General features: G+C 50.7%; 2 protein-coding genes across 2 annotated transcripts in view; one reads left to right on the plus strand and one right to left on the minus strand.

Annotated features, from left to right (window-relative positions):
- LOC116779928 (estradiol 17-beta-dehydrogenase 8-like) overlaps positions 1–14,175 on the plus strand; it is a 79,557-nt gene that overhangs the window by 17,671 nt on the left and 47,711 nt on the right.
- On the minus strand, positions 772–1,843 carry LOC116779945 (ankyrin repeat domain-containing protein 26-like). Its single transcript, XM_032674471.1, has 2 exons — positions 1,644–1,843; positions 772–950 (listed from the first exon to the last, which is right to left on the minus strand). The coding sequence occupies exons 1-2, from the start codon at positions 1,803–1,805 to the stop codon at positions 864–866; spliced, it is 249 nt and encodes an 82-aa protein (XP_032530362.1). The 5' UTR covers positions 1,806–1,843; the 3' UTR covers positions 772–863.

Raw genomic sequence — 14,175 nt, forward strand, 5'->3', positions numbered from 1 at the left:
GGAGGACACGGTGTGCCCAGCTGGGACAGGGGCAGGGCCAGCAAAGGGCATCTGCCCCTCTGGGCTCTGCTCGGGGAGGGCGTGGCTGGGCCTGCACCACTTGGGGGCTGCAGTGCCCGCAAATGGGCTGGAGCCGGGCACTGCCACCACCCCAGCACTGCCCTGGGCCCAGCCCTTGTGTGCCAGGGCCAGCATTGCCCAGTGCTCCCCAGTGCCTGCCCAGACTGGAGATCCCAGTCACCCGGCTGTGCCCATTGCCCGTCAGCCCCTTCATCTCCCAGTTCCCTGTTTCCCTGATCCCGGGGTCCTGGTGCCCCAAGAAGGGGGTCAGTGCCAGCCCTGCATTCAGCCAAGGGGCTGGAGTGGGAACAGGGACAACTGTGCTCAGACACAGCGGGTTTGGGGCTGGGCTGAGCTCTGGGGTGTCCCAGAGGGAAAGCTCTGGGAAGGGATGGGCAGGAGGACATGGGGGGATCAGGCTTTCGGGGCTGTTGGAGGATGGATTGTGTTGTGTGGGATTGTCCCCACAGGGTATGCAGCTGCTTTCAGCTCCCTGTCCACCCCCTTGACACCCACAGGTGCCTGAGCCCTTCCAGGGGCAGTTGCCCCATGCAGGAAGCTGGAGGGATGCCGGGGAAGGTGGCTGGATGGGTGCCGCAGGCGGGATGGACTCTGTGCCAGGGCTGGGCTTGTGGCGAGGCCCCCATGCCACGGCCATGGGCTCAGGGATGGGCCCCTTCCCAATCCAGGGGCTCCCCCAGCACAGCTCTTTGTACTTTTCCACTTCTGCCTGGGTGGATTCCTTTTGAAAAGGTCTTTCTGCTTGGTTGCTTTTTCTCCTTCCCAGTGCATGTTCCAGATCTCTAATTCTGTCTTCTAACTGGTTTTTTCAAGGAGTCCACATGACTGGTTCTGATTTCTTCTAATGTGTCCTGGTAGGTTGCCTGTGCCTGAAGGAGACAGTGCACCTTCAACCACCACAAGAAAAAGAGAGCTCTGCCCAGCACAAAATTGCACACACCCAGTTCCAAGGGCCCAGCCTTACTCAGAGAGGCAGCTGTGCCTCCTCACTCCCAGCAGCAATCAAGGCACAACCCAGGAGCTACCAGGGCAAACAATTCTTTTCATTGGGAAAGAAGCCCAGATTAGCACTCTGCTTCAAAGCTACTAATGAAGAGACACTGGGTCTGTAGGACAGGGCATGTCCAAAAGGATTCTTCAAAGACAAGAAGAGCATCCCCCACCTCCACCCCCTCCCTCCCATCCCTGGAATTTCAGTGACTCCTTTTCTGAGCACCTTCCCCCCTACAAGGACAAAGCAGCACCTGTAGGTCTGGCCATGACAGCTGCAAGTTGCCAAACCCATTCAAGGATGAGCAGTGAGAAGCAGAGCAGCGCACAGAGATCCCCCCAAGCACTGCAAAGTGGGAATCTACCTTGGGCAGCCTTTGGATTCAGGGACCTGCCGCCACATTCCACACCCATGACAGCACTCCTGCCCAACCAGACTGCCTTGTGCCACCGCCTTCAGCAAAGACTGAAGCTAACCCACAGAATACAGGAGCAAAAGAAAAAGACCAAACACCATGGCCACAAGAGAAGTTTACGTAGTGCCTGCGGACACTGGGGAGAAATTCACTTACTTGCAAAAACTCATTGACTTCCTGGAGTTTTTGTCTTATTTCCTGGTCTGCTTGTTCTTCCACCTCTCTTTTACACTGTTCTAGTTGGCTGCGATCCACCACGTTGGTCTCCAAATGATGCTGCAGTTTTGCCAGTTCTTCTTGCAGCTGGCATTTGTCCATCGCCAGGTTCTCGCACTTCCCACGCAGGGTAGACAGCTCTTCTTGTAAATCCTGATTTTTGGCCTCCAGCTCTGTGCACTGTTCACGTTCCCTGTCCAGCTGCTGGGAAAGTTCAGCAACCTGCAGACAGAAAATAAAAAAAAGAACTCAGCATGGTGTAAAGGCAGTGAATTCTGGGAAAACTGCAAAAGGAGGTGCCCAGGGAGACTTTATTCATCATCTGCTGGCTCAGGACTAGACACAAAGTGCAACCAGGCTTTTCTTTTCCAGCAAGAACAGCTTTCCCATCATTTGCCATAGGATTCCTCAGCTTCCCAGCCTTTTGGAGTTCCTCATGCAAAAATGCTCCAAACTTCTGGACTCCAGAGGAATCACTGCAAAGGCAGGAAGCCATTCTACAGGGATGCCTTCAAACCCAAGCGTGACTCTGACAGACGCCGCTTCAGCAACGGATCCGAGTGACAAGTGGAGAGGGGATGAGAGGTTCTGTGCCACTGCTGCACAGGCAGAGCAGCCTCAAAAGCACAGCTGGGAACAGTCCTTCTGGCTCCCCATGACAAGATGGGCTGAAACAGCTCCCCATGAGCAAGAAGTGACAGATTTTCCCCTGGGAGGCCCCTGTCCTCCTTGGGCCCTGGGCAGCAACAACACTGTGGAGAAAAGCAAAACCTCAAGTGCCTCCTGCTCAGCTCGTGCCTGAGACAGGGCTGAGGGGCTGATGGTGCCCTGCCAGTGACAGCGCTGTTCCTCCCCTCTCTCCCAGGGCAGCAATTCATCTGTCACACCCAGAGGACGCTGTCACAGCCTCCCTCCAGCTGCAGCCAGGCCTGAGCTGGGCCCCACTGCTCTCAGCCCATGCACGTGATGTCCTGCCAGGACGGCAGACCTGCCCATCCCTAAGGCCCAGTCGGGGGAGCTGCACTCTTGGCTGACCCCGCTCACTGTCAGGGCACCTGTTCTGCTCTTCCTGCTCAGGGTCTGTGGGACGGTTCCCTGGCCCGGGAGCTCACGCACCCTGCCAGGCTGGCTGCCACTCCTGGCTTGCCCCTCCTCTGCAGGACAGCCTGGCCTCCATCAGCCCTTACACCTACTGCTTTGCCCTCAACATTGCATCTTTCCCCAGAAGGAGAACTACCTCCAGATTAGTTCGAGTCATCTCCCACTGGAACAGCAGGAGGAGCATTAAGAAAAGCCCATCACATCCCAAATGCAGCCAAGGGAAAAAAAACATCCACATGACAAGAAATAGAGGGAAAGCATCTCCCAGCTTTCAAAAGACCCAAAAAGCCCCACCCAGAGCGCAGCTCACCTCTCTTTGGAATCTATCAACTTCCTTGACCTTTTCAGAATATCTCTTCTTCATTTCTTCCAGCTGGGACTGACTTTCTTTCTCTTCATTAACCCAGAGTTTCCTCCTCTCTATCCTCAGAAGCTTTTCCAGCCTGCACAGCAAATTAGTGAAGAAAACCATGAAACCCAGGAAGAACCAGCCTTTCCCCCACGGTCTCACAGAAACAGCACAGACAGCATCCAAGCCTAGAATGGCTTGGTTTGGCAGGGACCTTAAAGATCATCCAGTTCCAAGCCTCCTGCTGTGGGCAGGGACACCTTCCACCAGACCAGCTTGTTCACAACCCCATCCAACCTGGCCTTGAACACTTCCAGCCATGGGGCATCCACAACTCCTCTGGGCAACCTGTTGCAGTTCCTCACCACCCTCACAGCAACCAGTTTCTTCCCAGGATCAAATCTAAACCTACTCTCTTTCCATTTGAAGCCATTCCCCCTTGTCCTCTCACTACCTGCTCTTTTCAATGCACTCTCTTCATCCTTCTTGTAGACTCCCTTCACACCCCAAAAGACCCCAATTAGGTCACCCCAAAGCCTTCTCTTTTCCAGGCTGAAGTGTTGCAATTGTCCCAGCCTTTTCTCTTAGCAGAGGTGTTCCATCTTTCTGAGCACCTTGGTGGCCTCCTCTGGACTCAGTTCAACAGCTGGAGGTCCTTGCTGTGCTGAGGAGTCCAGAGCTGGAGGCAGCACTCCAGCTGGGTTCTCCCAAGGGCAGAGCAGAGAGGGAGAATGCCCTCCCTCCACTCGCTGGCCACGCTGCCTTGGACGCAGCCCAGGACACAACTGGCTTTCTGGGCTGCGAGCGCACATCGCCGGCTCATGTCCGGCCTCTCCTCCAGCCCAAGTGCTTCTCGGCAGGGCTGCTCTGCCCCTCTTCATCCCCCAGCCTGCACTGATACAGGGGCTGCCCTCAGCCACAGCCAGCATCTTGCACTGGCTCTTGGTAAACCATCAGCAGATTGCCATGGGCCCACTTCTCCAGCTTGTCCAGGGCCCTCTGGATGGCATCAGCTGTGTCAAACACACCCCTCAGCTCGGGGTCAGCTGCAAATTTGCTCAGGGCACACTCCATCCCTTCCTCTGGATCATTCCCATAGATTTGGGAAGGCACTATCCATATTTGCTGCATGCACGCTGGTGGTTTATGAGGCCAATACGTGACAGACATATCCGATTGCAAAAGGCGCAGCAGAAAGACTCCTTAGATGGTGTATTTTGCAAGATACGGTTCTTTCTGCGTTGCCTTTTTTCCTAGAGAGTGATCCTGAGTGAGTTCTCAAAGGAGACAGCTGCGTTATAGATGGTGTGTCTCCAGGCCTCCCGATTGGAGGCCAGAGTAGACCAGTTATGGTGATCAATATGGCCGAGGCTGAGAATCTTTTCTTCGGGGCTCCTCTCATGCGGCAGCCAGTGGCAAGTTCACCATAGAGCAGGATCTTAGGGAGGCGGTGGTCCTTCATCCTTGAGACGTACCCTGCCCAGTGCAGCTGTGTTCTCAGTAACATGGCCTCAATACTTGTGACAGCTGCTTGCTCTAGTACAGATATATTGGTCACATAATCTGACCAGCGGATGTTAAGGATTGTACGGAGGCAGCGCTGATGGAAGCGTTCTAGGAGACGCAGGTGGTGCTGGATCATTAGTGAAGAAATTAAAGAACACTGGGCCCAATCCAGACCCCTGAGGGACACCACTTGGCACTGATGGCCCTCAACACTCTGAGCCATTGATCACCACCTCTGCATGGGACTGTTCACCCAATTTCTTATCCATCAAACAGTCCATGCATCCAATCCGTCTCTCTGCACTTTGGAGAGAAGGATGTTGTGGGGGACTGTGTCAAAGGCTTTCCAGAATGACAGGGAAATGACATGGGTAGCCCTTGTCCACCGAGGCAGTCACTCCATCTTAGAAGGCCACCAGGTCGGTCAAGCAGGACTTGCCCTTGGCGAAGCTGTGCTGCTGCTTCCAGTCACCTCCCTGTCATCCACGTGCCTTGACAGAGCTTCTAGAAGGATCTTTTCCATCACCTTCCCAGGCACAGAGGGCAGGTTGACAGGTTGGCAGTTCCCAGGGCCCTCCTTTCTACCCCTTTCAAAGATGGGCACAGTGGGTTTCCCTTTTTCCCCTCACCTGGGACTTCCCCTGACTGCCACGACTTTTCAAATATCAAGGAGAGTGTCTTGGCAACTCCACCAGACACTGTTGGCCAATGGAGGGCAATAATGCTGGCCAGATGTAAAAGATGGATTTCCAAGGAAAATGCAGGAAGAAGAAGGACTCTCTTAATACCACTCCAAACAAGCATGGACTTACCTTTCCAGTTTCTTGGCCAGGCATCTTCTGGTTTTCACTTCCTCCACATACAGCTCTTTGTACCTTTCCATCTCTCCCTGCGTTGCTTCTTTACGAGAAGCACTCTCTTGTTGGGTGGTTTTGACCCTCTCCAATTCACTTTCCAGATTTCTAATTCTTTCTTCCAACTGGATTCGCATGGAATCACAGTGACTGTCCTCAATTTGTCCTAGTGGGGCCTGGTGGGCTGCCTGTGCCTGAAGGAGACAGTGCACCTTCAACCACCACAAGAAAAAGAGAGCTCTGCCCAGCACAAAATTGCACACACCCAGTTCCAAGGGCCCAGCCTTACTCAGAGAGGCGGCTGTGCTTCCTCACTCCCAGCAGCAATCAAGGCACAACCCAGGAGCTACCAGGGCAAAGAATTCTTTTCACTGGCAAAGAAGCCCAAATTAGCCCTCTTCTTCAAAGTTACTAATGAAGAGCCTGTGGACACTGGGGAGAAATTCACTTACTTGTAAAACGAGGTTGACGTCTTGTAGCTTTGGACTTCTTTCCTGGTCAGCTCGTTCTGCCACCTCTCTTTTACACTGTTCTCTTTGGCTGCCATCCAGCACCAAAGTCTCCAAATGATGGTGGAGTTTTGTCACCTCTTCTTGCAGCTGGTATTTGCTCTTCTCCAGTTGTTCACACTTCCCAAGCAGAGTGGACAGCTCTTCTGGCAAAGCCTGGTTTGGGGCCTCGAGCTGCATGCCTGTTCTAGGCTCCGTGTCCTGCCGCGGTCCGAACGGGGGAGGGGAATGGGGCCGCGACACGGCACGGATCCCAGACACAAAGGTGGGGTGCAGGTAGAATCTTTAATCCAGCGTGCACATGCGGTTTTTATCCGAAGGGAAAGGGGGCAGAACATAGGGTGGAGCAGGAGACAGACAGGTCGGGGACAAACCGGAATTGAGCCGTGGGCAAAACAGGGGGGGGGAAAACGCAGGAGGGACCACGGGAGGAGAGGGCGAATGGAGGCTGTCTCCTGTCGCAGCTTCTCCAGTCAATCGGCAGAGAGGACAGAGGTGCAGGGGGGTGAGCAGGCCGGGGCATGCCCGGAAGATACAAATTCGGGGGAAACACACAATGTGTAAAGTCCATTCAATCGCTGTACATATTTTTCCATTTCTGGAATCGTTCCCATTCCGATTCCTGGTCCTTGACATCTCGCCCTCTGTTGTTTAAATCAGGCACGGCTAAAAAGATATTTTTTGTGATGGTCTTCCTGCAGCATGCTGTGACACAGGAGATGGTTAATAACAACACAAACAGGAGAAGCAAAATTTCAAAGCAGGCTAACAGGATTTGCTTAAGCCAATTAGGTAAACTGGGTAAACTCAGCTTGTCAAATAAGTCATCGGTGGAGAGCTTTGGTGACATTCGTATGTCACTGACCAGGTCTTGTAACTCTTTGATGCTTTTGAACACGGATTGGGAATGGTCAGAGAAATTGAGGTAACACATGCCTTCAAACTCCTGACACCCATGGCCATGCATTAAAAGGAGAAAGTCTATCGTGGCCCTGTTTTGGAGGGATACCTCTTTCAGTTTTAGGGTGTCTTTAACCAGGTCCTCCAGGGCAACGCTGGTGGCATTAGCCTCTTTTGCCATCCAGCATCCCAGGTGTGTTAGGAGGTTGAGGGAATGTGCTGTGCCAACCCCTGGGAACACAGCAAAAGCGCTCCAAAAATTCAGGGTTTTTGACCATAAGGGTATTAGAGGGTCACAATTTTCTGGGATTGGCTGAACAATGCTGCTCACTGATTTATAAGGGGAAGATCTTTTAGATCGAGTTGGCGCTGATGGAATTTGGCTTGAGAAACGGAATCTGCCGGGGTTAAAGAGAGAGAGCTGCCCCATAGTACAGGGGCCTCCTACCGGATAGGAGGGGACACCCGCCCAGGCTCTCTCACCGCAGATTAAAAACTTCCCCTCCGGCAACGCTATTGGTTTTGCGCCGACCGCCTCAGTGATTATTTTTTCGGGCACAGTGTTATTGCACCAAAGGGAGATGTTTTGATAAATTTCTTTATAGGGAGTCACTTTGTGGCTAGGAATTTTGACAGCGGTGTTTGGTGTAAAGAGAAAACAATGGTTTGTAATTATTGATCCCATAATTTCAATTTCCATGGGCTCCTCCGTCCCATATGAGGGGGATTCAAAATGTACCTTTGGGCTTTCGTTTGTGGGTATTCCAATTAGACGTTTGAAACAGGTTATTAATGTTTGACAGGGACAGGCAGATGGCCTCACTTCCTGTCTCCTTAGCTAATTTTACCCAGATGTTCTCTGAATTGGCGTAAGCCCAGTTTGGAAGCGCTGCTGCGTTTCCCGATGTCCTTTGCTTGGTTCCTAGGTCGAGGAGGATGATGAAGAGGCAGGCACAGGTGTAGCGCATGGTGGATCCTGGTAGATCTTGACTCTCTTTGCTGGGACCCACTTCGGGCCTGTCTCGGTAGAAACACAGGCGTGTCCTTTCCCCCACGTGATGAGAGGAAAAGGACCCGTCCATTTGTCAGTTAAAATATCTTTGTACAACACTTTGGCCTTCCTTGTATCCTGGTTTGACACTGAATGGAAGTGCCTTTCAATAGGACTTCTATTTATGGGCATGTCAGGTTCTTCCAATTTATTTAAAAAATTTAAAACGTATGTGACTTTGTCCAATCTTTCTTGGGGAGTCATACCTATACTCCCCCTGTTTTGTTTTTTGATTAGATTTTTGATGTTTTGGTGAGCTCTTTCCACAATACCTTGTCCCGTAGGGTTATGTGGGATCCCAGTGATATGGTGGATACCCCAGGCATTAAAGAATGCCTCAGTTTCTTTTGATATGTATGAGGGGGCATTATCGGTTTTGGCCTGTTTTGGGACCCCCATTCTCGCAAATGCAGATAGAAAATGCCTTTTGACATCTCGATTTTTCTCACCCGAATGCGCTGTTGCTACTATCATTTTGGAAAAACTGTCAATTGACACATGCACGTATTTTAATGTTCCAAATTCTGGTATATGTGTCACGTCTGACTGCCAAATTTCCAGTGGCTCCAGCCCTCTGGGGTTAGTACCCTCAGATTTAAGCGGGGCCACTGCCTGGCAGTTGGGACAGGCCCTTAGGATTTCTTTTGCCTGATTTAATTTTAATTCAAATTGTTTTTGCAGCGAGCAGGCATTCTGGTGGAAGAATTCATGTGAGAGTTTGGCTTGCTGGTATAGATTTGGTACCGCCACCATACCTGCTAGCTGATCTGCTATCTGGTTCCCCTCCGCTACGGGACCTGGTAGAACTGTGTGGGATCGGGTATGCACTACGTAATACTTGAATTTCCTGTTTTGGATGAAAAACAACAATCTGGTTAGCAAACCAAAGAGGAGCTGATTAGAGACGTGTTTCAGATATGCGTTTTCAATCCTTTTTACTATGCCCACCACATAAGCCGAATCAGAAACAATGTTTATTGCTTCATTTTGAAATATATCAAAGGCACTGTCACAGTCACGGTGAGACTTGACTGTTTGCTAAAGAGGATGAGCTATGAGGTAGACCAAAACTCCTCTCTCTCTGCAATTGTAGTGTCAAATTAAGGGGCTTTACTCGAGGAAAATGTGGAAAAAAACAGAAGAAATAACAACCCTTTATTAAAAGATATATGTATGTTAGCAAAAACAGTAACAAGAAACAACAATAACAACAACAAGTCTAAATGGATACTCCTCTGTCCGTTAGCACAGTCCTAATTGTGGCCTGCCGGGGATGTTGTTGGGTCGCTGGAAGGTGCAGGGTCTGCAGCGCCTGGTTGTGGTCGGTAGGGGGCGCTGTGGGATCGCTGGAAGGTGCAGGGCCTGCAGTACCCAGTTGTGGTCGGCAGGGGGCGCTGTGGGATCACTGGAAGGTGCAGGGCCTGCAGTACCCTGTTGTGGTCGGCAGGGGGCGCTGTGGGGTCGCTGGAGGGTGCAGGGCCTGCAGTACCCAGTTGTGGTCAGCAGGGGGCGCTGTGGGCTCCGGCAGCCACCCCGTGGGCAGAGGGGTCTGGAGGGAGCAGCCCCGGCCCACAGGAGAAACCGAGAGGGAAACAGGGAGGAGGGGACCCCTCTCTCCTCAATGGAGGGAAGGGGGTGAGAGGAGGAAAAAAACAAAAGTTCACCCCCTCAAGAGGACTCACTGTTCCCAGATGACAGTACTTCCAAGGTTCTCCGCCCTTCAGCTAGCACAGACCTCTCCGATGAAAAGAAGCAATAAAGACTTGTCGGCCCCGGTGGGAATGATACGACACTAGCAGCGTAGGATCGGCAGGCAGGTCCCACCAGGACGGAAAAACCAGGGAAGAGAGCTGGCTCCCAGACCCTCCTCCGGAGATGCCCGAAGAAAACAGTCCCCGTCCCTGTCCCTGGTCGGAACACACCGCCGTCTCTCCTGTCCTCCCGTCTCTGTCCCCCACATTCCCCCATCCCCCAGCAGTTAAAGGCCCATTAACCGATCGGCCAGTTCTTTTGTAAGGCTAATCGACTCCCTTCCCCCCTTTGAACTCTGTTTCTCTTACAGGGAAAGCAGGGGAAGGGAAAATTCCTCTCTCAGATTTATAACCCATAACAGGCACGTACAACTGCTGATAGCTCCACAATTTGGGGGGAACCCTGGACTTTATGAATATCTTGTTGCCAATTGCCACCTTGTTTCCAAACAATGACTGCTTTTCCAGTTTTCCCCGAACCATCTGTAAAGATTGTTTTGGCTTTTTTAATTGGAATTTCAGACTGCATAATTTCTAGTCTAATTGGGATTTGGGCTAATCTCTGTACAAATTGACAAGCTGGGAGGTGGAATTTTACCTCTCCTGGGTATCCACTGATGGCTATTTGGAAATCGATTGAAGACTTCAGCAGTTGTTCAAGCTGTTCTGAAGTCAATGGGAGGTAAACGCAATCTAGTTCCCTTCCACTGAGCTCTAAACACCTCATACGGCCTTTATGAATTAGCTTACCAATCATTTCCACTAAAGTGACAATTGTTTTTGAAAACTGGTGAGGAAGAAATAACCATTCCCATAAGTAGAAGTCGCCTTGGTCACTAGAGAACTGGCCTAGGATAGCCAGAGGTTGTTTAGTCTCCCGCAGGATGATTAGGGAGGAAGGCAGTCCCTCCACCTTTCTGAACACCTGCCTTTCTGATATCTTCTTTTCCACCACTTGAAGGGCTTTCTCAGCCTCTTCTGTGACGGACCTGGGGGAGGACAGATCTGCATCTCCTTTTAGAAACTCAAAAAGGGGCTGTAGATCAGTGGTTGTGATTCCCAGCACAGGGCGTACCCAATTGATGGCTCCCAGCAGCTTTTGGAGGTTATTCAAATTTTGTACATTTTTGTCAATTGTAACTGACTGTGGCCTGATGGTTTTTGAATTAATTTTGAGTCCAAGGTACCTCCAGGGTGCTTCCTTCTGTATTTTTTCAGGGGAGATTTCTAAGCCATGAGAATTTAGAGCTAAAATGACTGAATTCAAAGTTTCTTCCACAGCCAATTCTGTATTAGCACAGATCAGAACATCATCCATATAATGAAAGATGATGGATTTGTTAAATTTCTGCCTAATTGGTGATAGAATTTTTGCAACAAACATTTGACAAAGGGTTGGTGAGTTTTTCATCCCCTGAGGAAGCACCCGCCACTGGAACCTGCGGTGAGGTTCACAAACATTAATTGCTGGGACAGAGAATGCAAACTTAGCCGAATCTTCCGAATTAAGAAAAATGTGAAAGAAGCAGTCCTTGATGTCAATAACAACCATGGGCCATTCAGCAGGTAGCATAGATGGGGATGGCATACCTTGCTGTAGGGCTCCCATGGGTTCCAGGACTTCATTTACCTTGCGCAGGTCCTGGAGAAGTCTCCAGGATCCTGAGGATTTTTGGATGACAAACACTGCAGTATTCCACGGACTAATGGAAGGCTCCAGGTGTCCTTTTGCCAATTCCTGATCAACCAATTCATTTAAAATTTGCAGCTTTTGGCTAGGCAGGGGCCACTGACTTACCCAGACCGGAACCTCCGTTTTCCAAGTCAGTTTGGGTAGCTGCAATCGCTCAGTGACCCTCCCTAAAAATTTGTTTGCAGTCCGATATGCCACTGTTCCATGGCATCTCGTCCCCATAACGTTACCGGCACGTTCAGTATGAATGGTCGGAGAGTTGCACATCTGCCCTCCGGCCCGTGGATGGTAACTACTTCCGAGCTTTGGACAGGCTGTTATGAGCCACCCACACCAGTAACTTTGATGTTAGTACTGTGGGCTGGCCAGCTGGGGGGCCAATCCCGGGAAGCTATTATGCTAATGTCCGCGCCGGTATCCAAAAGGCCTGTGACAGTAATTTCTTGTGGACTACGAAATCCTGAAAGGGAAACAGAGCATGTTAGAAAGGGCCTCTCTGCTTGCACAGCTGTTGTCCAATTGACTTGTAGTCCACCGCTGACTGTGAGTTCTTCATCTCGTGACATGAGATTCACTAGAGCGGTTACTGAAACCATCTTTGCCACTGGAAAGCTGTCGACTTCTACAGGTGGGAGAGAGGCAAAAATGCAAATGAAAATATTATGTTCATTAAGTCCAGTTAGTAATGTTGGTAATACTGTAATTCCTTTTTCTCGTGCTGCCAGGTGTGAGATGATCAAGTACGTTTCATTCGGGTCTAATTCAGGGTCAGGGTCACATGGTGAGGGTACCACTTGCATAATTTGCTCGTCATATTTAAGTCGGATTGTAGGGAGGGGTAGGGCTAATATGATCCACTCTAACTGCTGTGGTTTGCTGGTACTTGCTGGAAGGACGGGTGCGAAGGATGGAGCGCAGCTGTGGGGGTGTTGGTGTCATAGCGCCACCCCGGGCACTGGTCTCCCCGTTTCCCGACACCTCACAGTCGCACTGTCTAAGATCTGGCATTGAATTAAAAGTCACTTTTCTCTTTAAGTCTGGTGACTTTTTAGGAGGCAGTAGTTCTCCATAGATGTTAGTAAGAGACCTGCAATCTTTTGTCCAGTGTCTACCTTTTCCACACCGCTTGCACGGCGTCTTTGGAAGCTCAGTCTTTGTAGTTAATTGTGGGCAGTTCTTTTTAATATGTCCTGTCTCACCACAGTGAAAACAGGTTTGTGGCCCGGCCAAAGCGTCAGCTATCAACCTCGCTTTGTGAGAATCAGATCCCACATTCTTACAGGCCTCTATCATCTCCAGGAGTGTAGGATCCTTTAGCATTTTTAAGGCTTGTTGGCAATCCTCGTTAGCCTTTTCAATCACAAGTTTATTAAACAGAATGTCTTGGCTTTCCTTTTGCTGTACTTGCCGTGCTATAGCTTCCCTTAGCCGGGTTATAAAGTCTACAAAAGGTTCTGTTGAGCCCTGATGAATTAGGGTGAAGGAGGGTGTTTGGACATATGCATCAGCAACCTTTTTAAAGGTCTCCATTGCCAGATCTTTTGTAATATCTAGGTATTTTAAATCCACAAGAGCCTGGTTTTGTCGACTCGCGTAGTTGCCCTCTCCATACAGCATATCAATAGCATTGTTTACAGGAATACCACGTCTCTCCATCTTTTCATTGACATATTTAACTATAAGACGTTTCCATTCCGCTTCAAAAACGGATGCCTGCATAGTCGATAGCAGTCCATTAATTACCGCTTTGATATCATAAGGTATTAAACGGCAGGCGAGGAAAAATGATTCAAAAAGTCCAACAGTATAAGGTGACCCCAAACCGTACTGTACAATCACTTTTTTGATGTCCTTTAACATAGGATAAGACACCGGACGCCACTCAGGGGCACGACCTTCCTCTAGGTAAATTGGAAAAGCTTTTAAAAACTCGGCGTCGTTAGCCTGTGCGGCTTCTGTCCGGAAAGCTTTCCAAATATCGTTGCATGGAAGAGAGGCATTTGCCATCCTGCAACTGCCGGGAGCCTCGGTAACAAAGGCTTCATGGGCGTGGCCGTCTTTCTGGATGTTATCGTCGGAGGAGGCTCTGGCCCTGCCCCTTAGTTTCCGTCTACCCCGGGAGGGTGATGACGTGGGGGTAGAGGCGGCGCTGGAGGGAGAGGGCGTTCTGGTGGGAGGGTCTGTGGGCGTGCCGGGGGCGTAGGGGGGCGGGTGCGAAGGCGGGCTGGGGGGTGGTGCCGACGGAGTCCGCGCGGGCGGGCTGGGGGACGGGACCGACGGAGCGCGCGCGAAAGGTTTGCGCGCCGTGCTGCCATGCGGCGTGCGTTCCCGCGATCTTCCCCCACGCGCCTCGGCCCCGTGCTCATGTAAGTGTCCTTCCCCCCCCCCGTCACCATGTTGCCAAGACCGCGTGTTCCCTGCGCCGCTTTTTTCCCTCCCACCGTGCTCGTTTTTCCGGGGCTTGTCTTTTGTCGGGGATTTTGAATTGGAATTTTTATATTTTCGTGGTGATTCTTGGAGATTTTCATAGGAACTCATCAACTGATGCTGTATCATCATCAGAATCAATCTCCAGGCTATTAATGCCTCAGTAGCAATTTTGTCTCCCCTCTCTTTCGCTCTCCAGATATTGTATCCAATTTTCTCCCAGTCTTTTAGGGACATGCTGTCGGAGACCGTCTCCCCTCCCTTTTCAAGCCATTTAGTGAGGGCTTTAGCAGATTTTTTTATCTAAAGGATGCCCGTTTTCCAAAATAAA

This window comes from Chiroxiphia lanceolata, chromosome 33, assembly GCF_009829145.1.
Source record: "Chiroxiphia lanceolata isolate bChiLan1 chromosome 33, bChiLan1.pri, whole genome shotgun sequence".
Lineage (NCBI taxonomy): Eukaryota > Metazoa > Chordata > Aves > Passeriformes > Pipridae > Chiroxiphia > Chiroxiphia lanceolata.